At 38.4% G+C, this 21,292-nt stretch overlaps 1 protein-coding gene across 2 annotated transcripts in view; it reads left to right on the top strand.

Annotated features, from left to right (window-relative positions):
• LOC130923752 (serine/threonine-protein phosphatase 2A 55 kDa regulatory subunit B beta isoform) overlaps nt 1-21,292 on the top strand; it is a 100,863-nt gene that overhangs the window by 58,786 nt on the left and 20,785 nt on the right. For both annotated transcript variants that reach the window (XM_057849686.1, XM_057849687.1), the window contains exons 2-6: nt 6,646-6,743; nt 10,508-10,673; nt 11,353-11,465; nt 18,226-18,403; nt 19,775-19,939. In XM_057849686.1, coding sequence (XP_057705669.1) covers nt 6,646-6,743; nt 10,508-10,673; nt 11,353-11,465; nt 18,226-18,403; nt 19,775-19,939 — 720 coding nt within the window. The remainder of the gene's footprint in view (nt 1-6,645; nt 6,744-10,507; nt 10,674-11,352; nt 11,466-18,225; nt 18,404-19,774; nt 19,940-21,292) is intronic.

The following is a 21,292-nucleotide window of genomic DNA, read 5'->3' as shown; positions in this document are numbered from 1 at the left end:
AGAATAAAAACACGCACACCTGCCAGAGGTGGGCCAGGGCTCAGGAAGGAGGACCAGAGGCCCTAACAGTAACGACTCGTGTGTAGCCCAAAGTAGTGGAATAAGAGTAGTGTTTTTTCTTCACAAATCTACTCAAGTAAAAATCATAGCTTAGTAAAACTACTCTTAGAAGTACATTTTTCTCAAAAAGTTACTCAAGTAAATGTAACGGAGTACATTTAACGCGTTACTACCCACCTCTGTCAATAATCAATCTCCTTACAAAATCAATCCTCTTCAGTTTCCTCACCTTTCTCCAAACTGGTTCTGACCAGCAGCATTTGATTCCCTGGCATACACCAGTTTTCCAGGTACCCAAATAGTCTTCCCCCCCCCCCACATTTTACAAACATGCTGTTTTGGTTTAACATAGAAATATTTTTATTGTCTTTGCTGCTCTTCTTCTCATAGCCCTTTGTTAAGTATGGTCCAATTTTTCATATAGGTACGGCAAAAAATTGCCAATCTTTGGTCAACTTTTTGAGACACACGACTCTCCCCTGAATTTTAACCAGTTACCGAATCGTGTAACCTATTCGTAATTTCCAATTGTGAAGTCTCTCATTCCTGTAGCCCTTGATAATAATAATAAGCAAAAGAAGATGACATCCATACTGTTGGTCGTCATTGTTAAATGATCGAGAGCATGATGTTTATCATCCCAACGAGTCTGATCCTATGACGTGGGCAGCTCAACACATGTGCTTTAATCCTACTCTCGTCACGCCTGTAACAAAGCATTCATACAACCTCATGTTGCTTTGAGTACAGTAATCATTTCTGTGTAGCTCTAAAATTTTGTTCTTCTGCAACAACCTCTACAGATTGTGTTGTCTCGAAGTGAACCAGGGTACATCTTCTTTCACCTACGTGTTACCAAAGAGAAAATATTTTATTGACCTACTTAGTGCAACAAGCCTCTACCTCCACTCATACTGGATCAAGCTTGCCCCTCCCTATTCCAAATCACTAACAATTCTCTTAGTGTGGTGTCCCTTTCTGTTATGCCTGATGGATGTTGCAAACACGGGGTCTATAAATACATTCAATATCCCAGCACCGCGCTAGTTTTCCTGGCTCCCTATTGCATTTCACAATCAATAATATATATCTATATTTCCATCTAGTTAGTTGGACTTGTAATTCCATATTGAATGGTAAGCATAGGCAGGTTTTAGACTGGTGAATGGAAACAAGAACAGATTTATGGCAGCTCACTACATCCCAACATCAAGCTAACATGTTCTGTTATTACTAGTGATGAATGTGTGTAATATCAAGCATTGCAAAAAAGCACTGACCTGTCCACGTCAGACCTGGCTGGACACGTGATATATGGACTTTATCCTGTTATGGTCTGCTGATGAACCATGCACGTGTGCGTATGTACTGTTAATTACATGTGAGCTTCAGAATTACCACCATGCTGTTAACCTTCAGATAATTACAAATTGGAAGGTATTGACCTGCAATTGATCTAAAACCATGTAGTAATGGATGTAAAATTATGTTGCTGGAAACGACACAAGAATGTGGCAAGAGACTGTTCTCATAATTTCTAGCCAGAGAATGTAGGGCTGGACGGTGTGGCCTTAAGTACGTACCACGGTAAATTGAGCAGATTTACCTCGATCACGATAAATGACGATAAATTCGCCCAAGCGGACTGTTATATAATTTAAAAATCTGAATCAATGCATGAAATAAAAATTGTTTCTCTTGATTTATTTACCAGCTTTCAGTTTAACATATTTAACAATTGTACATGCAGTCTAAACATTAAGTATATAAACATTTCTTGTAAACAATAAGAATTTAAGTATTATCATTTATAACAGCTTGTATGACTTAAACAATGTACAACGTTATAAAAATCAATACAACTGTGTAAACATGTCATTGTAACACAAATGACTAACAGCTTGAACAGTACACTCTAAACCAGGGGTGCCCAATCCCGGTCCTCGAGAGCCCCTATCCAGCTTGTTTTCCATGTCTCCCTCCTCTAACACACCTGAATCAACTAATCAGGATCGTTATAAGGCTGTTGCAGAGCTTGCTGATGAGTTGATCATTTGATTCAGGTGTGTTAAAGGAGGGAGACACGGAAAACAAGCTGGATAGGGGCTCTCGAGGACCGGGATTGGCCACCCCTGTTCTAAACAGACAACTTATTGTTAATGGCTGTTGTGACATAATTACTCAACAGTAGTGTTTACTTCAAGGTTCCATATATTTTTCTAGATCATTTTTTAAAATACATGCACCCCCACACAGACACACACACTTTAAAGCTATATTGCTCTTATGCCAATGAAATATTTAGGATTTTATGATGGCAGTATTGACACAGAATAAAGCAAGCACATACAGAAAAATAGCGGTTGCCATTAAACGGCCATATTATAAGCCTCACTGTTGGATTATAATTAATGGTGAATGCTTTACCATCATAAAACCTATCAAAGAAATCACACACACACAGAGATACAAAATAACGCAACATAATAATTGCTAGATGCAGTAGTGCACAATCCACTCATTAAGTTCAGCCGTTTTGACAAGGTTAGAGCCGCTATCACGTTCATTTGTAGTGTTAGCCGCTAGCGTTAGCCTGTGGTCTGGCTACCAGTAGAACGCTCCTGAAATCGTGAGAACCAGGGAAGAAAGCGGATGAAAGCCTGTCTGGAGGCCGCCGAGAGTCTATTTAATGTCAGGTAAAAGTTGGGGGAAACTCGCTTAAGCCCGACTCCATCACGTTTGCTTGTAGCGTTAGCCGCTAGCGTTAGCCAACCCGGCTTCTGTTTGTTTGATTTCCTGATAACCACATGACTTCTTACGTAAGCACACTCACTGCTTTCTTAAAGGGGAATGAACATAGCCAACAACACAAAGTCAAAGCGGGATGAAAAGACAATATTTTCTTGCTTTATTAAATTACCGTATTTACCAACATGGTCAAAATTACGTCGGTCATCTTGAAGAATTTCGGTAACGGTTAATTTTCGGTAAACCGCCTGGCTCTGCCATTCAGCAAATAAACCTCCACTTCAACTTCAATTTTGACAAGGTTATAAATTATTTTGGGCTTCAGCCAGTCAAATACAAGTTCCATCAGTGCCTGAGATAGATTAGATCTTCACGTCTGCTTTGAATAAATTTGCATGCAAAGGGGGAACAAACTCTATTAGGGTTTTTATCTTGAGTTTCAGCTTCAGTGACTTTTGCTGTCTGTTCATTCTGTCAAATGACTCAAGGACGTATCGGCGTGTAAACTAGCTACCAGTAAATGGTGCCCATCAATTACGGTTTCTCTTCAGTGATTTAATGTGTTAATGATGAGTGAGAGAGAGAAAAATGAGTTGAAAAGTAAACACAGGAATGCTACAATACTATCTGCTAAGCTGATTCACGGACCAATGGTTTTGCCCTCATGGGTGTGTGAGGTGGAAATCCTCACATGCACAAAGGGCATTTATAAGAGTGTGTACCACTTGCACAGTACATCATTGACTGATTAAAATGTGATTTTGTCTAGCCCCACATTGTCTCTACTTTAACAATTATCATTCCCACATATGCGAAGCTTCTTATTTTTAGCCTCTTGAGCTGCTTTAAATGTACACACACATAAGCTGGTCTGCAGGTTGTCTATTGTTAGGACATCACAAATCCTACACTTCTCTAAATGTGAGAGCAGATTTTCACCCTATTTCTGCACTCTCGTCGAATAAGAGCTAGCATCAGCAACAAAGTCTGAGAGCTATTGGCACTCGTGCACGTACGCACAACCCCACTGACTGCTGCTTGAGATGGAAACGGTCTCCATAGCAACACCCCCCCTCTTCTGTTCACAAGAAGGTCCACAGAGGATGTGGGGGGATACCAAACAACTAAAGCTCTCTCTCGCTCTCTCTTTTGTCGCTATAAAAAAAAATAATTGCCAATTTTAAACATAGAGGGAGCCTCTACTATTCAATGCGTGTAGCTCAGGGATGTGTAATTATCACTGTCATTAGTGGTGGAGGTAGGCTTTTTAACTGACTCGCTGACATTGACGGCGGTAGACGTCCATTCCGTTTTAATTGGGGGGTGCTGGCAGTGATTGATATAATTTCTTCTAATGTCTCTATCATCAATTTAAATATAATATTTAAAAATACACTTACCTCAACTTGACAGTGCTAATATTTCTTGAATCAATTATGTGGAACAGCCAATACATGTCCTTTTGCCAGCAGACTAGGGTGTGATAAATTACCACACAACACGAACACATAATGCCAGTATGTGCGTTTCCATTGCAGTTTTTCCACAAAATAAAAGCAATGTTTTGTTTGTTTGTTTGTTTTTCTCCGGAAAAAGCCTTGTAACGCTCATGAAATGTCATCCTGTGAGATTTTATTGAATAAAACTAATGATGGATGGAGCAAGAACTGTTGCATGTGGAGTAGGCATGTGCCGGTATGATATTCTGACGGTATGATAACCTTAAACCAAAATATAATGGTTTCCCCTCTAAAATGTGTTACTTTGAGATCTAGGTAAAAAAAAATGTTTTACATGTTGGTTGGCCCTCTTCTGAGCCACGGCCATCAATAAATTTTCTATAGCCGAAGTATTCCCATACCAGCGATTTCGTTTTCTTCGATGGGGGAAAAAGTTCAGGAGTTTCATCTCCTCCAGCCATCGTGTAGCACAGCTGGCTCACTGACACTGAGCAACAACCGGTGGGGGAGGGTTGAGCCTTACAGCTGCAAGCATGTTTTTTTGGGACATAAAAAATAGCTAATACCTTAGGGACGACATACACTTCATAATGATATTGACGGGACACGGGGCGCGGGGCCGAATAATAGGGGGCCTGCATTGTTGGCGTGGCCGTCAAAGCTGACTGAGTGGAATCAGAGACAAAGAGCTTTTTTCGTTAAAAATTCTTGTGAATAAATGCTTAAATCCCCCGACGTGCACTTAGCATTTATTTTACGTAAATATGTTGAAGTACGATGCTAGTCTGTCAATCAATGTGGCGGCCGCCATATGTAAACAGAGCTAATTTCGTTAAAAATTCTTGTGAATAAATGCTTAAGTCCGTGAATTCTTTATAAATATGGATGTAAAACAGTCTTGATTCCTGGCTAAAAGCCAAAAAAACATGCAGGTAGCATTTATTTTACGTAAATACTACAAACTATGAGGCTAGTCAGTAAGGAAATTAGCGGCCGCCATATGTAAACAAAAAGGTTTTTCCGTCGAAAAAAGAATAAATGCTTAAATCCCTGAATTTTTTATTGACATGGACGTAAAAGAGTCTCGAGTCTTGGTTAAAAGCAAAAAACAAAAAACGTGCCGGTAGCATTTATTTCACATAAATATTGCGAAGTATTATGCCAATGCTGTAGCGGCTATTGTCTCCCATTGATTTTTTTCACGTTTCAAAATGCATGCATGGTACGAAAAATATAATAATTATCTTGAATCCTCTAACAAATCAATCCTGAGACAATCCTTCCTGTTTGTATGCGGTACAGCTTTTGTACTTTTTCAACATAAATCCGGCGTTGGATCGCTACATGTGTCGCTGTGACCGACTGCGAATAACCGAAGCGGATTGTGGGACGGCCCCCTACTTGAAGGCGTGGAGCACTAAAGGTCGAATCTGACCCGCCAATCTTATGAAGTCTATGGGGACGGCATGACGGAAACTTTTTGCGCTTTTGAAACCTTGACGTTTTCATACCACGGTATACCTTGAAACCGGTAAATGGCACATGTCTAATGTGGAGAAGTGATCCCGTGACTGGGTATGTCATGAAAAACTTCATAAAAGGGCATAAACTCATGTGCGAGATTTTAATGGGGTTTTTTGTCCCCGAGATTCAGGCGTTTCCATTACCAGTTCTTCATTTCAAAATTTCCTTTTTGCGAATGACTAGGGTTCATTGAAACACAGCTAAAGATAATGATAGATGTCTTGTCCAGTTGAACTATGAATGAGCGTGAAATAGAATGAGCAGCAACACGAGCGTAGTCTTCATGATGATTAGCTGGATGTGAATGATGATGTTGCAGTACCATTAATAGCAAGAAGTCCAAATGATTTTGACTGAAGGCTTGGCAGCCGATGAGTTAATATCCTCATTGCTTCATAATATGTGAGGTTTAGAATATCATATCCCTCTTGGCTGATTTTGTATTGGATCTAATTAAAATGTGCATCTAGTGTACCAAATGTGTACGATGCGCAATTGTTGGCAACCTTTTTAATGAAGCTGCAACTAAGCTGAGTAGGGGGACTTGCAGGAAAATTTTCCTATTAGTATGACTGCAACATCTTTTAAAAACACAGGAGTATAATTATATGACACAAATTTGGCTCTCGTTGAGAAAATAAGGTTCTGGATATCAGCCAGTCACTGACTTTATTGTTTCTCTTTTCCTGAGGGCGTCTGAGAGTTGTCCTTTGCGAGTTAATGACTGTGTTTTTCAAAATTGCTTCACTCTCTCATGTCTTTTTTTTTTTTTTTTTTTTTTTTTTTTTTTATAGACGGTTACGCCTTGCGCACATCCACACTGACATTTCTCTCTCCTCTCTCTGTGCTGCAGCTGACATTATCTCCACTGTGGAGTTTAACTCATCGGGGGAGCTGTTGGCCACTGGGGATAAAGGAGGCCGAGTTGTTGTCTTCCAGAGAGAGCAGGAGGTAAGAAGCGTTCACGATGTCATTTTTGTTGAATTTGTTGAACTTATTTTGGGTGTGGAATCCAAAATTGATCTCAGTTTTTGTGTATCATGCCAAGTTTTTTAACTATGAGCTGCAAGTTTTATTAAAAATTACATGTATTAGAAAATTGTACTAACAGATATTTGCTTATGTTTTTATGAATGATATGGGTAGTCTAAATATAATTATTCACACTCCAAAAAAATGAAACAAGTCTTTGCACCTGCTTTGTTTTTCTGACACATGCAGTTAAACTGGGTGGGGCTGATTAACTCTGCAAATACACTTAACTCTTTCAGGGGTATCTTTGTTCAACTCCCTTAATTGACATCGCGCCTAGAGGGAGCTTAACACTGCTAGTGTTAAAACAACACCCAAATCAACACTGATCACCTCAAAAATAATATACACCCAAAAAATAAACTTAACAGATTTTGCTGCGTACGGCAACCGTAGAGGGATAAAAATCATGCAATTTGTGAAATCACGTTACATGCCGTATCGGCCAAAATATAAGACAGTGTTTTTTGCATTGAAATAAGATTGAAAAAGAGGGGGTCGTTTTATATTCGCGGTCTAGACATTATACCCATTCACGACACTAGATGACGTCAGATATCATTGAAGCGATGTTCTGCTATAGTACTGCAACGATTAATCGATTAACTTAAGAAAAAAAGATTCGAATTAAATTTTGCTGCTTCGAGTATTCGTTTTGTAAAGTGGCGTTGTAATGGTTTGTTCTGGAAGCGTTTGTATTTAGTTTTATTGATTTGGGTGGATGCACTGCCTTCTAGTCTGCCTCATTTCACGTGGCTGAATCCAGCTGCTCCATGTTAAGACCATCTTAAGCTAAATTTTTGTTTGAGCTAATGGTTTTTTAATGCATTCGTAAAGTATATTTAGCCATTTTTTGTGGGAATTTTGTGAGCATTGTAAAAAAACAACAACAAAACAAACGTAAGCGTTTTTTTTTTTTATAGCATTTAAGCTAGCAGACGTTTGCTATGTAAGTTAGTCAATTGTTCTTTTGTTGTACGTCGATCGTCATTTTTAATTTTTTTTATACCGTTTGTTTATACCGCTCAGCTCAGGTATTTTAATATTTTATGTTCCTTATCCGATTACTCGATTATTCGAAATAACTAGTTCATCGATTAATCGACTACTAAAATAATCGATAGCTGCAGCCCTATTCTGCTATGACAGATCTCAGCTACTCTCCCCATTCATGACGCTAGATGATGCCAGATATCATTGAAGCGATGTTCTCTCATGACAGATCTCAGCTACTCTCAAGTTTAACCAGTTTGCTTTATTTTATTGCAATGTTTTTCCTTATTCAGATTTGTTTCAAGACTACAGTTACAGTTAGACTTCACTTTGATGGTTAATGCATTTATTGCAATTTTGTTTTACAATAGATTGGTTTATTTACATTTCAAAAACCAGAAGTCATTCATTTATGAATGTGATTGCACTTTAGTTTACATATTTAAATATTCAGATATTAAGATTTGAATGAGGCAAAATAACATGCTTTTTCTCTAAAATATATTGTTATCATCATTTGTTTCAGATGTACTGTAATTGTTTTATGTATAAAAATTAATTTGGTGTTCAAACAGTCTTTTTTCAAACTTGAGTCTTGAAAAGCGGGGTTCGTCTTATAATCAGGGCCGTCTTATATTCGGGCCAATACGGTATATATTAAGCGATGCTTATTCATAAACGTTTTAATTGACTCTCTTACATGATAAGTACAGCAATGGATTCAGTAATTTGTAAAAACACAAAACTGTGTGTATATATACAATGAAAAACACCTATTCAAAAGTTAAAATAGTGTATGTGCATTTTTTTTTAGTGTGCAGGTACTTAATTTAAAGTTTAAATTTATTGCTTTCTGGAGTGTTCAACATGAGGACTATCATATTTGATGTTTCAACAGTAGTTAACCTAACCATCATATTTTGCTTGTCTGGATGGTAATTGTAAGCTGTGAAGGAAAATAAATGACGTGCTAGAATAAAAACTGACTGTTAGTTTGGAACCATCATGCCAATTTGAGTGATAATTGGCATAAAAATCTAACAGATTTTTCTATCCCTAAAATCTGTCCAAAAAGTGTTTATTATCATTATCATAGAAGTACTAATCAACATAGTATTGGTTTATTCTGCAGTGCATTCCAGCCTACTAACAAGTATGAGTAGTTATCATATTAGTACTAGTGTATCAATCTAATATTAATTCATTCGCTGCACTAAATCTCAAGTTTGCTGCCAATGACGTGTATACTCGTCAATATTTAAATTTTCTGTAGGAAGGGGCAAGGGAGCGTCTGACGGTGCTCCACTATTCATGTTACAATCGTCAATAGTTGTAATTAGGCATGTGCCGGTTTGAGATCCTGACGTTATGATAATCTTAAGCCAAAATTTCACAGTATCACTGTATTGCAATTACAGCTGTAAAATGTGTTTCTTTGAGGTATCTGGTTTTAAACAACAACAACAACAAAACTTTTTTTCCCCATTGAGCAGGATTTTTATTTTTCTAAATTATTTAGCAAATTGGAACATAAGTATAATGTTAAGTTAAAATTTCCTTTTGGTGAGCCTAAACCTCCTTTTGGTGAGCCTAAACTCACAGCCACAGCTCAACATTATTATTATTATTATTAACGTCAGAACAAAAATAATTTAATTATTTTCCATAAAAAGCACTTATGACCCGTATCATGTTTACAATATATACACACTCTTTTTCAACATAGACAGTTGCCAGAGGGGAAAAAAAACACATTTTACCACCGCTAGACACCAAACACGCTGGAGTTAACTCTCGAATCTGGCGGGAAACATTCATGACAGTGTTTACTAACTTTTAATTTTGTATAAATGCAAAATCATATTGGAGGTATTGCCTTCTCGGCAGCCACCCTCCGCAAACATGTTTTACGTGTCGGTTGGCCCTCCTCCTCTAAGCCGCGGCCGCCTGTAACTTTTCTGTAGCCGAAGTATTCCCATACCAGCAATTTTGTTTTCTTTGATGGGAGAAAAAGTTCAGGAGTTTCACCTCCTCCAGCAATGGTGTAGCACAGCTGACTCACTGACAATGAGCAACAAACACTGCATTTTTGGGTCATAAAAAATAGCTAAGACCATAGGGACGGTATGAAGGAAAATTTTTCCGGTTTTGAAACCTTGACACTTTCATACCATGGTATATTTTGAAACCGGTAATCAGCACACCCCTAGTTGTAATGATCAAAAAACTGCCAGACGATGAAAGGATAAAACATTTTACGATCTTAAGTGCAATATAAGCCAGTTTGTGACACCACATGATAGGTTTGTTTAAGTAATTCAGTTTTCTGGTCAAACCAAGCCATGATGTACCGCGGACTACTAAATAATGTAAGTTTCCTAGTTTAGCAATGTTTTTATTCTTTATTTTGCTACAATGTATCTTTTGTGTATCTTTTTGTGGTTCTTGAACAATCAGTTAAATAATCTACAATGGCTGTCAGAAAGCAATAGATCTACATGTACAGTACGACAGAAAATGTTTACCCTTTTCAGAGTGACTGGGTGCAGACCCCAATCATGTAAAAGGCAAGATATCATCTGATTTGACATTTGGCGCATCAATTTATCGTCTCCTAAAGTGAACAGTATACTGTAAATGTCAAACTGCGTAATTATTAAGAATAAATACCCGTATATTTAACTTCACAGAGTAAAAGTCAGCCCCAGCGTCGAGGGGAGTACAATGTTTACAGCACATTCCAGAGCCACGAGCCAGAGTTTGACTACCTTAAAAGTTTGGAAATAGAGGAGAAGATCAACAAGATCAAATGGCTTCCACAGCAGAACGCCGCCTACTTCTTGCTCTCAACAAATGGTAAGTCATTGACCGGGACATTCCAGTAAAAAATCACACAAAAACAAGAAGTTGATGGCACTAATGTCATCAAAACTATCTTCTCACCTGCTTGTGTGAACGTGTTTGTGTTCCACTCGGTCGAGCATGTGCCACCAACAGAAGGGTTTAAATTGAGTGTTTCATGCATGACCACCACATCGCACATAGACCCACACACACATCAAATCATATCATCTCTGCACTTGCGCTCCAACATCAGCAGAGGAGACATCTCGCAGATTGTGGTCGTCATGCATGGCTGCTACGGAAGCGCGAGCGAAGGGTGGAGCAGATGGTGTAGGGTCCTGCGGCGATGGGCTCGCAGGACTGACACCAACATACACTGCGGATATTGAAAGAAAAAAACTGTAACAACCTGACTGCTGCCACCATTCTTCTCAGTGGACCGAGAAGATGAGCTGTAACTGATGTTTGTAATGCAAAATTGGATCGCGGCCAGGTGGCTTTTTCAAGGCGGGCAACATCGTCAACTTGTAGATTTCTATCAGTGACATTACACTACGCCACAATTCATCATACTGCACCCAGCTACATGCCAGATTGGATGCCCCAACCCCCGCACATCTGTCCTGTATCTAAGATTGAATGTATACTGAGGCCTCGTCATCTGAAGTGATTTTTTTTTTTCATTACACAGACAAGACGGTGAAGCTGTGGAAGATCAGCGAGAGAGACAAACGGCCAGAGGGCTACAACCTTAAGGATGACGATGGCCGCATCAGAGACCCGTCCACCATCACGTCTCTACGAGTAAGAACGCACAACAAGATCGGAACTAGTTATTGGTCATTGGTGTATTTTTTAAGTACCGTATTGGCCCGAATATAAGACGTTAAAGTGTTTTTTTTGCATTGAATTAAGACTGAAAAAGTGGGAGTCGTCTTATATTCGGGGTCTAGACATTATACCCATTCACGACGCTAGATGGCGCCAGATTGATGCGAATGCTAAACTTGAGGAGTAATGTTCTGTCATGACAGATCTCAGCTACTCTCAAGTTTAACCATTTTGCATTATTTTATTGCAATGTTTTTCCTTATTCAGATTTGTTTCAAGACTATTTACAGTTAGACCTCACTTTGATGGTTAATGCAGTTATTGCAATTTTGTTGTTTTATCACAATAGATTGGTTTATTTACATTTCAAAAACCAGAAGCCATTCATTTACGAATGTGATTGCAATTTAGTTTACATATATAAATGTGCAGATATTAAGATTTGAATGAGGCAAAATAACATGCTTTTTCTCTCAAATATATAATCATTTGTTTCAGATGTACTGTAATTATTTTCTGTATACAATTATTTTGTTTTTATTATATATATATATATATATATATATATATATATATATATATATATATATATATATATATATATATATATATATATATTTATCAGAGGTTGCGCTAGACTTTTTCGTTGTCTGTCATTTTGACTGACAGGGTCATAAAAATCCGGTCATAATCTATTTTTGCCCGTCACTTAATTTTTTAAAATGATAATAATGACATTGTGGTGACCCTTTGTTTAGCATAATTCACTTTCCGTACTTGTGTGTCCATTTGGCCAAGCGCGTTACCGGCTACGACACAGTCACGTGACAGAGACACTTAAGAGCTGCGCGCGTTCCGGCTTGAATAGAGAGTTCACAGAGAGCAGCAGAGCTGTAGCGGCTGGACACAGCAATTCCAGCTAACAAGACTCTTAACATTGCACACCGCTTCAACATATTCAATAGTATTTAGTTTTCATTCATTTTCAATTAATATTCTGTCCGAACAAGCTTAACAGAGAATCCACACCGTGCCATCACACATCAAGCAGATGAATAAGTAACTTTTTCTCTGTAGTGACAAAAACAGCTGACTGTGGCCCCAGTAGGTAGCCACCGTTTGTCCCTAATAGGAAATGAATGGAAATCGTGTACGAAGGAGATGTTTACAGAGCTAAACCTACCAATTCTCTCCGAAAATGATGTGCCTGGTGCCAAATTCACTGGCAAAGATGTGGAAGAACATAAAAATGTTCAGTTAAAGAGATGGCTTTAGTGTCGAAGGCTGAAAAAGACGAAAAAAACGAGCCGACCTAAGTATAGCTTTAGCTTTTTTATCGACGCGACTGACAATGACATTCTCCTGTTTCAACAAGCTATCCTTTACCATCAGCCCTGTCTTTCTTATATATCCTCTGGTTGTCCTACGTCCCTTACCGTTCTTGGGGGTAATTTAGTTAGCTTTGTGTAGCGATCGCAAATGCTACTCAGTAACAGCCAACGAACACTTTTAATTTTTTTATTTTATTTATTATTTAGTTTTAATTCTATAATTTATTTACACTTCCCCCTTACTAAAGTTGTTTTTTTATATATATATAACAGAAACGGTAACAGTGGCAGTCAGATACCATTGTAATTCTTTTCAGGTCATTCATTGTCAGACAGAAGCAGTACAGCACAACGTTACGCTAAAAGAATGTTAAAAATATAAAAATGGCTTACCTCTTTGTCCTCTGAAAGACCATGCCAACCCAACATAATGTTTACTGCATATGAAACGTGAATGGATTCGCCGAGCTGGTGTTAAAGTCCGCGCAAGTTGATTCGGTCTTCACATTTTTTCCTCTCGAGTTTTTGGTTTCCGGAAACGTATGAAGAAAACATCCTTCATGTGTCGTAATGTCTAGAGTCGTTTCTACAAGTTCCAAAAAAGCAATGCGTGATCGGCATGTTCATTACCGGAGAAAAGTAGCACTTTTTACGTTGGGTCTATGCGAGGGCGGGTCTATAATGTCCCACTTCGGCTTTACTTCCGCTTTACGATGCGACGTCACGGTCTAAAAATAGCCTGCGTGCGGTACACCATTGCGTGCCCGCTTGTGCAGTCCCTCTTTTTTCACCTCTTTTATCAACACCATCGCGTTTTGGGGCTTTTTGAAGAAACTTCGGACACTCAGTTGCCTTGACATTTTTCCGAGTAAGGCCAACGACGTCATTCATCAAGAGAGACAATAGCTAATTAATATGCCCACTCGCCACCCTGTGGTCTGGGGTGTGAATTGCAACCTGTCAAAATGACAGCTGGACTTCAGTTTTTTCCGTCACCGTTTTTAAAAAATCGGTCAACGACGGAAAATATTCGGTTAACGCGACCCCTGATATATATATATATATTTTGGTGTTCAAAAAGTCTTTTTTCGAACTTGAGTCTTAAAAAGGGGGGGCCGTCTTATAATCAAGGCCGTCTTATATCCGGGCCAATACGGTGAGTACAATGCTATGAGAAGCATTATGGCCACACACAAATAATATTGACACCCCAGATCAAACGGTTGCTGCCACCCTACCAGTCAGAATGGATTGGACATATTTCGCCGTCAATGGAAGCCAATGATTAAAGGGAACCTCGTTCTTAAAGACTTGTAGGCTCCAATAAGCCACAATTGTTCTCTTTTACTAAAATATGTTATTAGAAACACATAAAATATTGCCATTGTTTTGAAAATCTATCATATTTAGTACATGTTATGACCTATGGAGGGCGCCATGTTTTATGGACGCTTGGGGTGATGACGTAGATTGTCACTGTCCCCTTGACGAACACTACTGTGTTACTGCAATTCCTTCTATGTGGCGAGACGTCCCACACAGGCGAGTACTTACTATTTGCTTACTGTACTTACTACTATACTATTTTTATTGAGTCTTTCGTTACCTTTTCAATGCCTCAAAATAGTTTTTGCATGTGTTTCTCTCTCATACTTTTAAGTGCAGTGTTTTCTTGTGGTTGCTTTAAAGCAGATTGTTGATCTGTTGACCACGTTAGTCACGTAGCATATTTAAACCACTCTTATTTGATATTAGTACGTTTAAGTATTTTCTTAAGGCATCTTTAGTATGTTCTGTCTGTATGCATCTAGACAAAACAAGCTTAAAAAGCATGGTAGTACTTTGGGTGTCAGATTTGCCTCTTTTGCCAGTGTAGCACATTTTGGCAGAACACCTTGTTTTTCTTACTCTCGTCAAGTCTCTTCTTTCCTGTTCATTTTGCTTTTGCTGCTGGTTTTCTGAAATATCGACAGTGCTGTCATTCTTATAAATGTTTCTCTCGTTGAAAGGGTTGAACAGATGACATTTTTATGTTGCTAGAGTCATACTCTGGAAGCCCGGCAGCGTAACCATGTGATGTCACCGCCCTGCGACGTCAACAACAATGGCGACCTACTAGTTAAACGAATTTGACAAATTGTATAAAAACGAAAACATCAATAGGGGATTCAATATTAAATTATTTTAACTCATAATAACGTTTATCTTGCAAGAACTACAAGCCTCTCTATCCGTGGATCCCTTTAAGTACAATACTGTGAGCAGCATTATGGCCACACACACATAATCTTTACACGCCAGATCGAACGATTGATGCCACCCTCTCAGTCAAAATGGATTTGGCATATTTTGCTGTCAATGGCAGTAAATTATTAAAAATTACAGTGATCCCTCATTTTTCGCGGTTATTGGGGACCAGAGGCTGCCACAATAAGTGAAAAACCGTGACAAAGCCTTATTTATTTATTTATTTATTTTGTCTCTGTGTGGGTTCAATGTATTTATTCAGACTTAGCATTGGAAAGAGATACATATAAGACATGCTTTTTCAGTTTTTCTCCCCCAAAGTATAATGTAAAAAAACTTATGTATATATTAGGGCTGTCAAACGATTAAAATTTTTAATCGAGTTAATTACAGCTTAAACATTAATTAATCGTAATTAATCGCAATTCGAACCATCTATAAAATATGCCATATTTTTCTGTGAATTATATATATATTCTGTAAAATAAATTGTTGGAATGGAAAGATAAGACACAAGATGGATATATACATCCAACAAACGGTACATAAGGACTGTAGTGGGCATTTCACTCTACTGTCATTTAAATCTGTCTATGCTGTCCTCACTCCGAAGCGTCTACTTTTTCCAAAGCTAGACAGCTAGTGAACGACGCCTTAATAATCAGACTTCTTCCTTTTTCTTCTGATTTATTAATAAAATGGCCTCAAACCATTGTCCTCTTTAGACCGTCGTAAAACTACAAAAAAAAAAAAAAAGTACACAAGCATTGCATTAGCAACAACGTTAGCTTAGCACGCTATACAGGTTAACTAAACATAAACAAAAAGCGTCTCATACAAAAAATATAACATTTCGCTTATTAACATAATATGTACATTCTTTACAACAACCATACTTACGGACAAATCTTGTCCAAGGATCATATAAGCACAACATAGACGTCGTGTAGCTATATTGAACTGGCAAGTAAACAAAAAACCATGTCGCAAAGCGACCACAAGAGTTCGCTGTTAGCACAAAAAGCCTTGCTGTAAAACTTACCAAAAGGCAGAATACTGTCTGAGCAGGACATGTGCGTTAATTGCGTCAAATATTTTAACGTGATTAATGAAAAAAATTAATTACCGCGCGTTAACGTGTTAATTTTGACAGCCCTAGTATATATACATTTTAATAACTGGTTTTTAAGCACTTCAATAATAATTATGATGTTTTAAAAATGTTACTGTCCCACCAAATTATTTTTTAAAACAAGAATAAAGTAGAAAAATGCTTATCTTTATTAAATGCTGCATTGAGTGAGTCCACTCAAATCCGCATAAGCTGCTCACTTACACACAATGAGTTGCCACAGCTACTGTTTCGCAAGTTAAGCGATGATTGACGCATGCGGCACTTAGAAGTATCGGCTTCCAAGCGTTTTTGGCAAGATCAAACCTTGATGTCTGTCAATCATAGTTAACTTTAATAAGGAAATGCAGTGCACTGCCTGTCCAAGAAAAGCGGCAGGAGCGAGAGTGAGAGACTACGTGATCAGATCGAGACAGCTCTATAAAATACTGTATTAATTAATTTATTTTTTAATTGGGGGGAAAAAATCCGCGATGACGTGAGGGTGCGAAGTTTGAAGCTCAAAGCAGCGAGGATCACTGTAATACATTTCAAAAACTCAATCTTTTTATTACCTGATTCCGATCCTCTGAAAAAGACGTGACCGGGGCAGATTTCCAATCACGTGATCGGATCAGGAACATCCCTAGTTTAAAACTTGAAAATTGATTACTCTTACTGTACTGTCACATTTGTATCAATACTTATTCATTATTATTATGGCTTAGATTTCGCAATCTTGAAAGTTTAATTCTGTTTTTTGGCTTTATGTTCGATTTGTTTTTGTTGTTGTTTTTTTTATTTCCCAAATGTTGATGGCTCACATACATTTTAATTATAATATTAATCTGCAGTTTTTGCTTTTCATCAATCCATCTAATCCACTCTCTAAACTTCCCTTTTTCGCTCCTTTTTGTGGCAACATGACAGCTGGCATAAAGTGAAAAATGAGTTATCGATATGTGCATTGAGGTCAAGCCCATGGTGGCATCATCATCTCATCGCACTCTTGTTATCATCCCCCCTGCCTTTTTCTTCATGAGAGGGAACTCACATAGGACAGTGTGTGTCTGTGTGTGTGTCATAGTCGATTAGTGCTGTGTTCAGCGTGTCTGTACCTCTTTGTCTGGCTAGCCAGGGGATCATAGAAGACAGGCTGGTGACTGTGGAAATCCTGTTTAGAAGGTGCGGAATCTGCATATGCTTAGGGGTGGGGGAAGAATGTCACTGAAATTTTAAAAACCTAAAGAAACAAAAAGCAAAACATGAGTACAGTATACTTTGAATTGATGTGGAGAAGTTTACCCATGGGTTAATGTGTTTTAAGCCTCTTTGGACAGCTATTGAAAGACATGGAAATGAAGTGGCACCCGTGGTGATACAGCAGCCCACTGAGCTGTCGCCCCTCTCTGTCAGTGCCAGCGTAGGACATAAGATACATAAGCAGTCGATTTGCTCCTTCGTTCGCTCCCCTACCCTCATTCTTTGTCTGGGTTTTATCTGGCCAACGGGGGGCTGCGTGCAGACAGGAACTGGGGTATATTTGAAGCAATTCCATCTATGCTACGTGTGTTTGCGCGAATGAGTGTCATTGCTAATTCTGCAGAGTTCAGTTATCGTTTCTTAGCAGGACTTTGACAGCCTTAGGGTATCGCTCTCTTCCTAGTTTTGCCCTTTACTTACTCTCTAGCGACCATGTAAAAAAAAAAAACTATTTTAGCTTGTGTGTGTGTGTTTGTATGAGTAGCACAGATATTCATAGTCTGATAGAGGTAGCTCATCAAACAGCCTCCAAGCGCTTGCATGGCTCCCTGCGCCTCATTAAGATGTGTGGAGTAAATGTCATATGAATCCCTGCGATCACAAGGTTGTGTTTTGTGCACACTTACACACGTGTGACGTCTGCAGTTTAAAAAAAAAAAAAAGAAAGACAGATAAACAGACCTCCAGCAGAAGTAACTTCAAAGACGATGTATTATCCTATCAGCAATGTCAGGCACATAAACACGTATATTTAACATTTTTTTAAACTTAATCTCTTCAGGTGCCGGTGCTGCAACCGATGGATTTGATGGTTGAAGCCACAGCCAGACGAGTGTTCAGTAACGCCCACACCTACCACATCAACTCCATCTCTGTGAACTCCGACCTCCAGACCTTCATCTCCACCGATGACCTCCGAGTGAACCTGTGGAATCTGGAGATCACTGACCGTAGCTTCAGTATCCTCTTACTAAATTTAGAATCTCTGGCATCGTAAATTAACACTTGACCATAGACTTCATAATGATATTGATGGGACACGGGGCCGATTAATAGGGGGCCTATCTCATCAAAGCTGACCGAGTGGAAACACAAAGAGCTTTCCACGTAGAAAATTCTTGTGAATAAATGCTTAAAACCCTGAATTCTTTATAGATATGGATGTAAAACAGTCTTGATTCTTTGTTAAAAGAGCAAAGAACTGGGCAGTTAGCATTTATTTTACGTAAATATGTCAAAGGTGCTGCTAGTCTTTAAGCCACTGTGGCGCCGCCTTATCACAAGGAGCTTTTCACGTTGAATAAATGCTTTAATCCCTCAATTATCTATAGATATGGACGTAAAACAGTCTCGATTCTTTGTTAAAAGAGCAAAGCACCGGGCAGTTAGCATTTATTTTAAGTAAATATGTTGAATGTGCTGCTAGTCTTTAAGCCATTGTAGCACCACCTTATCACCACAAAGAGTTTTTTACGTCAAAAATTCTTTTGAATAAACGCTTAATCCCTCAATTATTTTTAGATATGGACGTAAAACAGTCTCAATTCTTTGTTAAAAGAGCAAAGAACCGGGCAGTTAGCATTTATTTTACGTAAATATGTCGAATGTGCTGCCAGTCTTTAATCCACTGCCTTATTACCACAAAGAGCTTTTCACATTGAATAAATGCTTAAATCCCTGAATTCCTTATAGATATAGACGTAAAACTGTCTCGATTCTCTGTTAAAAGAGCAAAGAACCGGGCAGTTAGCGTTTATTTTATGTAAATATGTTGAATGTGCTGCTAGTCTTTAAGCCACTGTAGCACCGCCTTATCACCTCAAAGAGCTTTTCACATTGAATAAATGCCTAAGTCCCTGAATTCTTGATAGATATGGACGTAAAACAGTCTCAATTCTTTGTTAAAAGAACAAAGAACCGGGCAGTTAGCATTTATTTTACGTAAATATTGCGAATTATGACGCCAATGTCATAGCAGTTAATTTCTGCCATTGATTTTTTTCACAACATTCCAAAATGCATGCATGGTACAAAAAATACAATAATTACCTTGAATCCTCAAACAAAACACTCCTGAGACAATCCTTCTTATTTGTATGCGGTACAGCTTTCGTACTTTTTCTACTTAAATCCAGCGTTGGATCACTGCATGTGTTGAATAACTTTGACCGACTGCGAATAACTGAAGCAGACTGTGGGACGGCTCCTTACTTGAAGGCGTGTCGCAGTTTCTGTGGAATGTGTCCCATCAATATCATTATGAAGTCTATGACTTGACACTAAAGCTCAGGCTTAAAAGCTGCAATTCTTCCTTACATACCGCTTCTTAGACATTGTGGATATAAAGCCAGCCAATATGGAGGAGCTGACTGAAGTGATCACCTCAGCAGAGTTCCATCCCCAACAGTGTCAGACTTTCGCATACAGCAGCAGCAAGGGCTCAATAAGACTGTGTGACATGAGGCAGGCTGCGCTATGCGACAAGCACTGTAAATGTAAGTAGAGGCGAGACGATGATGGCGGAATTAATTCGAGATATTGCTGTGAGAAAACCACATGGCATTATCATCCATTAAGATTTCATCCAGACAGTTGTAAGGTCCCAACAACATGGTTGTCGTAAAATGAGGACACCTAGTAATACAGTGGTATCTCGACATACGATCGCATTGACATCCGATCCTTTCGACATCTGATGTAAAATTTGACTCGTCATCTGTCTCGACATATGATGACATATGCTCGAAATACTATGATTTATGACAGCATCGCAAGTCATTGTTTTCCCGCAAGACGGACACACGGAGATTTTCTTATGCAAGAAATCAACATGGGTCCCAAGAAGGTTAGTGCTGCATAGTGCAGGGTAGTGAAAAAGGGAAAAAGGTGACGCTTACCCTTGAAATTACTCGTAGAAAGGAAATGACAGAAAATTTCGAGCATGGCGTGCGTGTGAGTAAACTGGCTAGATAACGCGGCTCACCGGACCATACCCTTCCCCCCACCTACCTACACACCCGCTGTCTCCTTCCTCCGACCTCCGTTCGACAGTAAGTTAAGGTGATAATAAAAACGCTCTTGTTATTCCTTATTTTTTCATAATCTATTTGTTTTACATATGTCTTATTAAATGCATTTATTAAATTAAACAGAACAGGGCGGCTCACCGTATCCACATGCACTCGCTGTCTCCTCCCATCTCTGTTCGCCAGTCTCTATAAGTTAAGGTGACAATAAAAACACTTTCACAAAATTCTATTGATTATTATTAGAGCTGTGAAAATTATCGCGTTAACAGGCGGTAATTATTTTTTTTAATCAATCACGTTAAAATTTTTGAAGCAATTAACGCACATGCCCCGCTCAAACAGATTAAAATGACAGCACAGTGTAATGTCCACTTGTTACTTGTGCTTTTTGGAGTTTTGTCGCCCTGTGCTGGCGCTTGGGTGCGACTGATTTTATGGGTTTCAGCACCCATGAGCATTGTGTAATTATTGACATCAACAATGGCGGGCTACTAGTTTATTTTTTTTATTTAAAATTTTACAAATGTTATTAAAACGAAAACATTAAGAGGGGTTTTAATATTTCTATAACTTGTACTCACATTTATCTTTTAAGAGCTACAAGTCTTTCTATCCGTGGATCGCTTTAACAGAATGTTAATAATGTTAATACTATCTTGTTGATTTATTCTTATAATAAACAAATACAGTACTTATGTTCCGTATGTTGAATGTATATATCCATCTTGTGTCTTATCGTTCAATTCCAACAATAATTTCGAGAAAAATATGGCTTTTTTGCAATTTGCCATTAATTACGATTAATTATTTTTTAAGCTG

Source organism: Corythoichthys intestinalis, chromosome 11, assembly GCF_030265065.1.
Source record: "Corythoichthys intestinalis isolate RoL2023-P3 chromosome 11, ASM3026506v1, whole genome shotgun sequence".
NCBI lineage: Eukaryota > Metazoa > Chordata > Actinopteri > Syngnathiformes > Syngnathidae > Corythoichthys > Corythoichthys intestinalis.
This window is presented reverse-complemented; position numbering and strand designations above follow the sequence as displayed.